Source organism: Sciurus carolinensis, chromosome 10 (assembly GCF_902686445.1).
Source record: "Sciurus carolinensis chromosome 10, mSciCar1.2, whole genome shotgun sequence".
NCBI lineage: Eukaryota > Metazoa > Chordata > Mammalia > Rodentia > Sciuridae > Sciurus > Sciurus carolinensis.
Window position 1 is genome coordinate 79253869 of NC_062222.1, and position 12316 is coordinate 79266184.

A 12316-nucleotide genomic window follows, 5' to 3' on the forward strand; every position below is an offset into this window, starting at 1 on the left:
ATGCATTATTTTAGTTGTAACTCTGCCTATATGTCTGTCTGGAGACCTGTTGCCATTTCTGTCTTTAGGGAAATTTTTGTCCCCCAAAAAGGATTACAATTTTTTCTAACAGATTGTGTTGATGTAGTGTATTCTTGGTTATCAAAAAATATTTGTGTGGCTTTGGGATTTTGAATTGGTGATTATTTGTGATGTGTGGAAAAGCCCTATATATATTATGATCTCAATCACACAAAATGGAATGTTGTACACATACATGCACAACCTGGAGGGACAAGTCCAACTAAGTTGCTTGTGACTAGATGACTTGGTTCTTTGCTTTTTGTTTGTTTGTTTGTTTCCTACAATGCACATACTAACTTTTAAAAAATAAAATCTGTTTTAAAAACCTGAAAAGAAAAAATAAAGAGAAGATAAGAGTGGTAGGCCAGAACATAGGCCAAGCCTATAGAATTATTCCATTGACTTCATGTTCTCATCACTCATGTCTGTTACTTAGCAGGTTGAAGGTAGGGTTTGACTTTTCTGTATATCACATTCAGTATATTTTCTGTATATATTCAACCAGTTCTCCTATTTTAAGGAATAAAACATTCCCATTTTCATTTTGAGCCAGAAGCCAGATTTATTTTAGATTTATTTATAAAGTAGAGAATGAATGAAAAGAAACCAAAAGAAGCCAAGCTTGAGACAGGGAAATTATTTAAGGTATTCTTATATAGATGAGAAATGAGTATTTGGGCTTTGAATTACAGTGGAAGGACATAGTATGCCATAATGATAAATTAATAATACATAGCTTTTTGAAAATTGTTAGTTATAAGGAACTGTGTGCTGCTAATGGAGGTTAATTTTGCTTTGTTTTTCCCCCCAGAGCAATGAATTACATGAGAAACAAAAGTTTTACTTAAGGCAGTCAGTCATTGATTTACAAACAAAACTTCAAGAAATGCAAATGGAGAGAGATGCCATGGCTGACATCAGGTTGGGATATATTACCTGAATTTTTGTGCAATGCTAGGGATGGAACCCAGGGCCTTATGCATGCTACACAAGTACTCTACCACTTAGCTACACCCCAGCTCTAATTCTGTTTTACTCCAAGCAGTCAAACTACTTGTGTGAATAGGATTTCAACATTACTTCTTTTCTTTCATTTATTTCACAGACGAAGGGAGAGTCAGTCCCAGGAGGATTTACGAAATCAGCTTCAAACTACAGTTCATGAACTTGAAGCTGCCAAATGCCTTAAGGAGAACATGTTAAAAGACAGCAACACACAAATAGAGCAGCTAAGGAAAATGATGCTGGCTCATGAAGGAGTACTTCAAGAAATCCGATCAATCTTAGTTGACTTTGAAGAAGGCTCAGGCAAGAAAATCTACGAACACGACAACACGGCTACTATGCACTTCCGCAACTTGGGCTCAGCTATTAGTAAAATCCTAAGAGAATTAGACACAGAAATTTCTTATCTTAAAGGGAGGATATTTCCAGTAAGTGGTGAGAACACTACTTTAACTTTTTATTAAAATGCATTAAGAGAATAGTATTAGGCATATAATTTTTAAGGTTCTTAAAAGTAAGCCAAGTTCTCATTCTTCTTCTCTGGAATAATAGAGGTTACCTCCACAGTGATCTCTCTTACTGGGAAAATAATGTGATTTCTCTGTATTGCTTCATGAAAGTAGAGCCAGATTAAAAGATCTTGTACAGTATTAGATTTACCTGATTTTAGTATTATTTCTGTTTGCATCTCACTAAAGTATTCCTTCATCTGAAAATCTCTAGGTTTACAAGTACCTAAATCAATGTCTCTTTTTTTAAAACCAGGTAGAGGATCAACTGGAAACATTGAAATCTGAATCACAGAACAAAATAGAGCTACTTCTTCAGCAACATCAAGATAGGTAGGTTTCTGACCAAAGTCAGAAAGTCATAGTGAAATTACACTACAATTTTACAGTCTTGCCTGAAAATCCAAAATCTTATAAGCTGCAAGACACAGAAGATTTTTGTAGGTTTGTGGCAAACCTACATGTTAAAAGGTTTTTTGGCACTAGTTAAAACTTTACGGAAGACATTCAAGACAGTTACAACGGTGGTTTTGCTATAGGTAAGAGAGGCTAAGCTCATTTCCCAAACAACCAGGACAAGAGGAGACTTATAACCAAGGAGCAAGGTGAGAGGATCAGTGGATGGAAAATTATTAGAGGAGACGTAAAACATTGGGTCATTCTTGCTAAAGGCAGGCCAAGGACTTAGATATCTTGTCTGAGGGATGAGGAATCTGATCATTTATCAAGAGTGGGAGGATATTAAAACTGGGTTGGGCCCCAAACAGACTATAGTTAAGGTCAAGGCCTACTTAAAAGATGACTTAGAAGAGCCTAACTTAAGTAAAGTCAAGGAGAGAATATTTGTTGATAATTTATTGGTAAAACTTGACCTAAGCTAATGTTGTTTTTTTTTTTTTTAACAGATAGATTGGTTTTTAATAAAGGAGTTAATTTTCTTTCAATCATATATAAAATAAGAGCAATTAAAAATTTTATTTTGAAAGGAAAATATTTACACATGAAGAAGTAATTGTGCAAAATTTACATGAAAATGTAAAGACAGGGATTTCCTAAAAGATAAAAGGTGCAGCCTTTCTCTGGTGCTGATGAAAATATTGATTAGCCTTCAGTCCACATGCTCAGATTGAAGTCTTCTGTGAGGAGCCACAAGGAGAAAGACCAAGCATTTAGTCATAAAAGTACTATCAATAGCTAATATAATTTTTTATAGTCTATGATTTAATGTGAATATTTACACACTTGGTATTTTCATAATATATTTTGTTTGTAGGACTCTTCCCTTGATTCCACTGCAAGTGTCATATAATACATATAATATATAATACAATTCTCTTTTTTTTTTTTTTTTTGAGACCTTTGCTCAGGCTGACTTTGAGCTCCTAGGCTCAAGTGAGCCTCCTGCCTCCATCTCTCAAACAGATAGAGCTACAAGCACACACACCAGTGTACCCAACTGGGTACTCATAGTTTATTACATTGTAAAATCAAACAAATTCTGAATTCCAAAACCTAGCTGGCCCCTGTAGAATTCAGATAAAGAATTTTGGATTTGTCATAAAAAGAGTAGCATGTACAAAGATGAAGCAAAGTACTAAATGTGAATGTTGACTTCTCAGTATTTACCCTAAAGAATTAAAGTCATCTTACTATAGTGATACATGAATACCCATGCTTATAGCAGCACAATTCACAATAGCCAAACTATGGAACCAGCCTAGGTGTCCATCAATGGATGAATGGATAAAGAAATTGTGGCATATAAAACAATGGAATTTTATTCAGCTGTAAAGAAAAATACAATTATGGAATTTGCAGGAAAATGGATGGAATTAGAGACCATCATGTTAAGTGAAATGAATCAAACTCAGAAAGTTAAGGAGCATATGTTTTCTCTCACATGTGGAAGCTAGAGAGGAAAAAGAAAAATAGGTGGGGATGGATTTCCTAAAACTCAAAGGGAGGTCAGTAGAGGAAAGGGACCAAGGTGTGATCAGCAGGGAAGGAGGGGGGAAATACTGGGGAGTGACATTGGCCAAATTATGTTGTTATATTGTGTGCATGTACAAATATGTAACAACAAAGCCCATCAATATGTACAATTATAATGGACCAATAAAACTGTGGAAAAAATTGGAGAGTGTTAAAAAAATCATTAATTTTGAAGTAATTCATTGTCAGGTGAAATCTTCTTATCAAATAACAATCACCACATTCTTTCTATAGGATTGAGCAGTTGATAAGTGAACATGAAGTTGAAATCACAACACTCACTGAGAAAGCTAGCAGTGCTCGAAGCCAAGCCAATAGTATCCAGAGTCAACTGGAAATCATTCAGTATGTGTCCTCATGGTTCAAAATTAATAATCATTCATCTTCATTTAAAAATATTATGCTAATTAATATCCTAAGATAATTTAGAAATTCCTTGCTAATTGATTCCACAAGTGAAACTTTTCTAATATTCAAATGAACACAAAAATTACAATATGAAAGATAATATTATCTGACCATATAAGATGTATTATCATTAGTGTTTGGATCTTTTGGAATTGCTGTTCTTCTTTTTAAAAATATTTTTCAGTTTATTTACTTATTTATTTTCAAATTACTGAGATTGAACCTGGGGCCTCACTCATGCTAGGCAAACACTCTGCCCTTGAGCTATTCCCAGCCCTTGGCTGTATTAATATTTCAACAGTTGGATAAAGCAATTATACCATATGTATAAATAAAAATTATAGTTTCATATGCATAGATACATTTATTTCTATAAATATTTTATAAATATATATGAATATATACATAAATATATAAACATAAATCTGTATGCATATGAAACTATAATTTGAGATAGTATGTTTTGTATGGATATTTTCAAACATATACCAAAACAGAGGAAAAAAATAGTGTAAAGAACTCATATCTATCCATCCAGCTTTGACAGTTTATATTTTGAGCTGAAACTTTTTTTTTTTTTTTTGGTGCTAGAGATCAAACCCAGGGCCTTGTGTATGCTAATCATGCACTTTAGCATTAAGTTATGCCTTAGTACTGAGCTAAAGCATTTGGGAAGCAATTTTATATAATAAAGATAATTAGCCTAATAATACCACATGAAATAATTAGTGGTTGAGTCTAAATGATAGGGTGCCCATAGGTATCACATTGTTTGCTCTTTGCACTTATATTTCTTCTTAACCCTTTGTAGAGAACAAGCAAGAAACCAAAATTCAATGTATATGCGTCAACTCAGTGAATTGGAATCTACTGTTTCTCAGCTGCGTTCTGAATTAAGGGAAGCCAAAAGGATGTATGAAGACAAAGTAAGTTTAGGTTTTGTTTCTCTGCTCCTAGGAACTATATACACAAAATCAATAATATATTTTTAATAGTTTACTTTAAAATAAGGAATCAGAATAATATCTTCAAATCAAAATCAGTGTATGAGCTGGAATAGGAAGGTGCTAAATTATATGTTAAATTATAAAAATTTTTTATTTAAATTGCACAAATTAATTCATTCTTAGAAACACTTTTTTGCCTATTTCAAGGAAGTTTCTGAAAAACAAATTCAGGGGCAGGGGATATAGTTCAGTGGTAGAGTTGCTTGAAGCTCTGAGTTTAATCCCCAGAACTATGAAAATAAATAGATAAATAATTGAAAATAGAAACATCTTAATTATTCTTACAAGGTTTAGCTTTAGCAAATACTTCAATACCAACTGGTCTACTACCCCTTACACTCAATATTTGGGGGACCTACTTTCTTTCTTACTTTTAAACTCCTAATAATTATTGTATGATTAGCAAATTGAATTTTCTAAGATTAATTAAACTAATTAAATAAAATAAAGTTTAATTAGGAAAATAAGTCTTTATCTTTCATCATGTAATTCCTCTTAAAACCAGATATTAACTAATACTTGATATTCTTCTTCTGTTCTTTCATTTTCCATAGCTAAAGGGAAGTTATTCAATATCATTATCAACCATTTGTTCAGAGCTTAGATTTTTGTTAATTCCAATAATTTGTAAAACAGTAAAGATCCTAAAAAACAAGCAAAGAACTGCCGTTCTGAGGAGCTCATGTTCTTCATTCCCTGTGAGGTTTACCATCATTGATGTTTGTCTGGAATGATCTCAGTTTATTCCTGCTGTCCCAGTGTCCTGTTTTATAATTGCTAGCTTTCTTCTCCTAAGTGTCCCAGTTTGGAAAATAAATCTATCTTTAATAGCCCTACCCATAAGAGATCCTGTTACAGTCATGCAGAGACAATTTAGGTATAGTTCTAACCATTACATTTAGTCAGTTTCTCAACACCTAAGCCATTGGGTGTGATGAGTTAGAAGAAATGGAATATAGGGAAGTCACCAGACTCCTTTTATAAAATGAAAACAATTCTATAGGTAACAGTATGCAGTAGGGGGGAGGGGGCACGGAGTGGAGCTTTGCTTAGGAAGAATTGAATATTGTCAGCACTAATCTTTCCACGACAATTGACCTCCTTTGTGCAATTTTAATTTCCACTGGTGCTCTGGTACTGGCCACAGGAGGGGGCTGTTTTTCCTGTGTCAAGCATAAAAATTAGACCTTAACCTTTAATCTTTGTAGTAAACTAAGACTGGGAAATTTAGCAGTGAAGAGTAACATGAAACTGTATAATCTCAGTAATAGATTTGGATTCTCTACAGTTGTATCTTTTCAGATGTTTTTAATCCTCATAATAAGTATAGTTCATCTTATGACCAATACAAACACAAGCAACTGAACCAATTTTATAAAACAATATTTACCCTATTACACCTGAGCTTGTTTCTCTTCTCAGATGCTAATTTGAAGCTGTTAAAAGGATCTCATGATTTACTGATGTGTTGCAGTTTGAATAATGCTGCTTCTCTTGTAAACCTCCTTGCATAACTCTTGCCTAAATCCTTGTGGCAGGGTCATTTGAACTACTGCCACCTCCAGGGTACCTTGAGAGACCAAGAAACAAAAGCCCAGAGAGGAGCATTTGCTCTTTCCTGCCTCCCTGAGGTCTCCTTTTTGTGTTCTAGTTTTTTTCCTCAGGACAAGCTTTTCCCCTGATGATTGATAGCAGGAATACCCACCCCAACTTGGACAGCCTAAGCCTACACAGAGGGCATAACCTCATCTTACAGAGCATAGAACATAAGGATGGTCATGATTTCAGTACATCATGGTCTGGGAGGATACTGCATTGCTTGGGTCTAGTGGAGGTTGTGCACATCGGCAGAAGTAATAGCTGATAATCTGACAGGATGATGTGTTAAATCCAGTAGAATAACTGATATTCAAGATTTCACAAACCATTTTGAAAAGACTAAATATTCATAATTTAATGACAGATTAAACCCTTTGAAAAGTCACAAAGTACCAAATAAACCTGAACTCATATTTTCTTACATAGTTTATAATTGCCATAGCTTTCCATTACAGCCTCGTTTGGAAAAGTAAAATCTTTATACATAAACCTCACCCATTATTTGCTAATTGTATTTGCTCTGACATTTGGTATCATGTTGATCGACTCTAAGTTAGGGCATGGTAGGAAATTTTTACAAATACTAAAATATCCATCTTAGGAATACAAAAAAAAAGTTCCCAAGTTTTTAATGAACATTTATCTTTGGCACTGTAGAAGCATAAACATCAGAGGAAGGACTGCAAACTTTACATGAATGTTTGTTTTGGGGTCATATAGATACAAACATTAGAATCATTATCTTAGTTTGCTCTAATATGAACAATGGATCACTAAAAATTTTGACAGTCTTACATAATAAACAGTTAATAGAAATAAGGAGGGCTTATTAGCTTACTCAGTTTTAGCTGATATCACTGAGGTGTTGATAATACAGCATCGTGAACTTTATAGAGCCAGCACCTAGTTAACTAGGCTAGTCTCTTTCATTTAGTCAAGGAACACTAAGAGATAATTATCTGCCATGTTAATATAGAGTCAAATATACTTTGGCCTGAAATGGCATTAATTATTTTTCCAACTTTGAAAGCAAGGAAAATCAAGCAAGTTAACAAAATGGATTTCATTTTTGGGCCACAAAAATTCAAATATTAAAATATTTTTGTTATAATAAATACAGAACTGAAAAAGCAAATTCTTCTACTTTCTTTTATTTTCATATGCCTTGACTTTACATTGCGTAAGCCTATGAAAACCTTAAAATTTATTTTATTTTCTGCTGCTTCAGTGCATATTTTAGTATATACTGTCCAAAGAACAATAACAAAAAATGATCAAAGAAAATAATATATAAAACTGTAATTAAAAGTGAGATTTGTGTGGGAAAAAGAAACTACAGGATATGTTGATACTGTATATTAACCTAGTTTATCAAAGGCAGTATTTTTTTCCTGAGAGCAGTCTTCCATTTAAAAAAAAAAACAAACAAAAAACTTTGATCTGGGGATATGACTCAGTGCCAGAGCAAGTATTTAGCATATACAAGGTCCTGGGTTATATCCCCAGTACCCAGAATGATGACGAAGATGATGATGATGATGTTAATGAAAATAGTTTTAATTGTAAAAGAAAGTGTTTACTGTTTTAAAAAATTGTACCATTTAAAACATTGATGGTACAATAGGTCTGAACAAAACTTACCACTAGAATTCCTAAGTTAAAAGAAAACTCATTCAGGAGGGTAATGTTTCTCCTCAGATTAACAAAGTATTTTCATATTGTAAGAATAGAAATTATGTTTCAAAGACAACTTTGTTTATATTTCTTGCGTTTGCACCTTTAAAACAATAAGGTGCATTTTGCACCCTAAGAGTTGTTTTTTACTTTATTTGGTAATTATAGTTTTGAAAATATATTTTAAAAAAAGAAAATTTTAGATGTAGATTTTGGAGCTCACATAAGTGTTTTACTGTAATGCTGTTTTCTATTCTTCTCTTTCCATTTTAGGAGAACCTCCAGAATTCCCCTTTTCGAATTTGGACCAGTAGAAGCTGTCATTATTGGCTCTGTAGATTTGGCTTTACTCTTAACTTTCGCTTTTTGACAACAAAAATATCTCATGATCTTGATTCTAAGTTTAGTTTTCCTACTTTGAAAGCATTTGGGGCTAAATTTCATTCAACTTAAAAATTGGAGATTTAGTAGCACTGGCTGGAGCAGGAAGATTCTGTGCAAATGCTTTGCATAGTTCTGCCAATGCACCTTCATGCTGACTGCAGTATTCCTCATTAAGCAGTGCCTGTGTTTTTGTGTTTTTGTTTTTTTTTTAACACAGAAAAAAATCAAAACAAAGCAAAACAAAAATACTATTTAAAAAATTCTACATGATTTGATATGATCAGTAATATCTCTAAAATCAATGTGAGATTAGAATGAAATTCCAAGCTCACTGTCCAGTGATCCAAACCAAAAAGTGGATTCATAGATGGTAAAAGGGAAAACCAGTGCTGCTATCTAAATAGAAAAGAAAAACAAAACAAAACAAACTTTTACTGCATCTCAGATACCAATATGTTTTCTGGATTTTTAAAAGGCTTTTCTTTGTAGAATTTTTTACAGCTGTTTGTATCAGCTCAGCTGCTACTTCAATGGTTTTCCCTTTCACTGTCCATTTATCTTTTTGATTAATTCATATAAATATTTTTACTCTTAAAAAGTGAAAGGTAAAAGCAGAGCTATAGCAGCTGGGTCAGTACTGACAGCTACAAAATTATGTTCCTTCAGGGGTCTGGAGGAACTTCTGATCTTTAATGAAAAGATGGAAAGATAAGATGCAACTCGTTTTTGCCTTCTTTCCCTCGCTCTTTCTCTCCCTTCCTTCTTCCCTCCCTCTAATTTTGGTCTCATAGATTTTTATCATCAAGTTTGAAGTTATAAAATGGTTATCCAGATTTTTTTTAAAGTAAAACAGACCAAAGAAAGCAGATTTTAATTTGAACTTGTAAAGCACATATTGCTCAAGGATAGAAATAGTTTATGCCAGACTAGGAGTAGAAAATGTTGGCTTTAGTCATGTGATTAACTCACATTAAAAGTATAGGTGAATTTATAGTTCAAAAGACAAACGGAAAATGATATTATTATATTATTATTATTATTTAAATGATATTATTCTTGTATGAAAAGTATTAGAAACAGAACTGAAAGAAACAGGAGATCACCTGGATTTTCTTTTCAAATTATATGTGAAAAAAAAATTGAGATAGAGAGGTTATGTGACAGAACCTGGAGGAGAACCTGAAGGTTTGACTCTTAGTGTGATCTTACTGCTTGGATCACTATTGTCTGCCCATATCTTGCCAGGCAAATATGGTACCTGTATGACAGTACAAGTTTGTGGTTCTTCCCCTAAGTATTTTTGTTATTAGTTTGTGGTGTCGGGGATTGAACCCAGGGCCTCATACATGCTAGGTCAATTTTTAACCACTGAGTTACATCTTAGCCAACTCTAAATCTTAATACCAAGTGTGTGCGAGTCTTTCCTTATAATGATAAATTGAAGGAATGATGTTAACTGATATTATTCATTCATTGTTTTCTCAAGAAGTTATTTATGCTACCGAGTTATGCTTTTGAGACTAAATGTGTGTGTATGTGTGTTAATTATACATGTCTTCAAAGGAGTACGAGAGTAAAAAATAATAAAAAGTACTTCTTTTTTGATGGTGTGGAGGATTGAACCCAGGGCCTCATGTATGATAAGCAAGTGTTCTGCCATTGAGCTATATTCCCAGCCCCAAGTACTTCTTTATGGAATGATTAGAGTTTAGGAACATATTTCAATCAATAGTATTTTTTCTATACTTAATCTTGTGAAGTACATTTTTATATATAATATATAATCAAATGCAATATCAGTTTAAAAATATATCTAATATAAATATTAAAATCTGTATCCTGATCCCTGTAAATCCCTATACACTAAATGTAAAACTGTTTGATATTCCTATATTAGTACTTTCTTAAGTCATGTATGTACGTTAAAATGTTTATAGAAATATAACTTACATGTATTCATGCTTATTATTTATCAAAGAAATGGTTGCAGATATATGTGTATATAATGTTTTTAAATGTATGTTCAGTTAATAAATGAAGATGTTAAATGTATCTGATCCAAATAAAAATAAACTAGAAAGTCATCCAGAAAAAAATTTGTCTTGGTCATATGTTCTCTGGTTAGAGAGGTTTAAGAATAGTACATCATCCAAAGTAAGTTTCATTCTTGACATAATAGATTTGGAAGTCTGTTGAATAGATGCCTTAGAAGTAGGAATAAATATAGAGCATTTATACAGATATGGAAGATTTCTTATCACTGGAAAGTAGATGATAAAATAGTATTGTGGATATCTTTCTAAAGATCAGGTATGCTATGTAACACTATCAGCATATTTTCATTATTTTAATATTTTATTATCTAAGTTATGGTTTGTGTGGCTCATATAAAATCCAAACCTGAAGTCTCATAGTCAGATAATCAAATCAACCCTATGCTGCATGCAGCACCTAGAAGTTAAGAGCTATAGGGACATTATTAACAGTCAGGCAGCCTCTGTCCTCCATGCAGGTAATACAGGCTGAAGACTTTAGGAAAGGAAATGTTTGGTGACCCCTTTGTTTGCTACCAGTGGTACAGTGGAATAAATTTTTCTCCCTACTAAATAGATCAAACAGCTGCCCTGTGAGAGAAAAATAGGCCTATAACAATCCTTTAAAATTGATACTCTTATTCCCATTTTATAGTTGGAGAAAATGAGGATTAGAATGGTTAAGTCAATTGTTCATCTGTGATAAAAACATATTTGGTCAAACTTTCAAAATATGGTAACCATATAATGATGATAATAGCTGTAATATCTATCATTCATTCTTATATTTTCATTGTCTTTTATTACTAAAAAGATATTCTAAAACAAAATAGCTCTTATAAGTATGATAGAGTTCATTTGTGTAGACTCTACAGCATGTTATCTGTGCTACAGTAAACTTCCTTAGAGACCAAATTACAGAACATATCTTGACAGAACATAAACTGAGTAGTTTGAATATGAGAGGAGTGTTATAGACAATGTCCAAACCCAACAGTATCAAATATTTCATTTTGTCTGATTTTTCCTGGCTAAATTCTGCATAAATCTTAAGCTTAAAAACTTTGCAAAACATATCACAAAAAACTTTTATTTTTGCCCCCAACATAATGCTGTTTGTTTTCCAAAGACCATGTTTGTTTTTTATGCCTCACTGACATAGACCGATTTGTGCTCTTCTTTTAGATAGAAGACCTGGAGAAGCAGTTAGTCCTTGCCAACTCTGAGCTCACTGAAGCACGCACAGAACGGGATCAGTTCAGTCAGGAATCTGGAAATTTGGACGATCAACTTCAAAAGCTATTGGTAAGATTATGCTCTAAAATATGAACAAGTTGATTCTGGGAAATTTTTCATCAAAATAATTTTTAAAAACTAGTTTTCTTTATAAAATTTTAAATTTTACAAAATATTTATACACACATAATAGACTATCCTAGACAATGTATAAAACAATGTTCTGTGTACTTTAATTTTTTTTTCTTAAGCAGAGCTGTTATGGTGTTAGGTAAACAGGGATCTTCAAGCAACCACAGTCTTTTTTATTTTTTTTCTTAGTTGTCAATGGACCTTTATTCAATTTATTTATTCATATGCAGTACTGAGAATCAAACCTAGTGCCTCACACATGCCAGGCAAGTGC

At 32.8% G+C, this 12316-nt stretch overlaps 1 protein-coding gene across 7 annotated transcripts in view; it reads left to right on the forward strand.

The window, feature by feature from the left end:
• Positions 1–12316, forward strand: part of Ccdc158 (coiled-coil domain containing 158) — an 83524-nt gene that overhangs the window by 17621 nt on the left and 53587 nt on the right. For all 7 annotated transcript variants that reach the window (XM_047567018.1, XM_047567017.1, XM_047567021.1 and 4 more), the window contains 6 exons: positions 875–984; positions 1169–1496; positions 1834–1910; positions 3804–3914; positions 4789–4903; positions 11860–11979. In XM_047567018.1, the coding sequence (XP_047422974.1) occupies positions 875–984; positions 1169–1496; positions 1834–1910; positions 3804–3914; positions 4789–4903; positions 11860–11979 (861 nt within the window). The remainder of the gene's footprint in view (positions 1–874; positions 985–1168; positions 1497–1833; positions 1911–3803; positions 3915–4788; positions 4904–11859; positions 11980–12316) is intronic.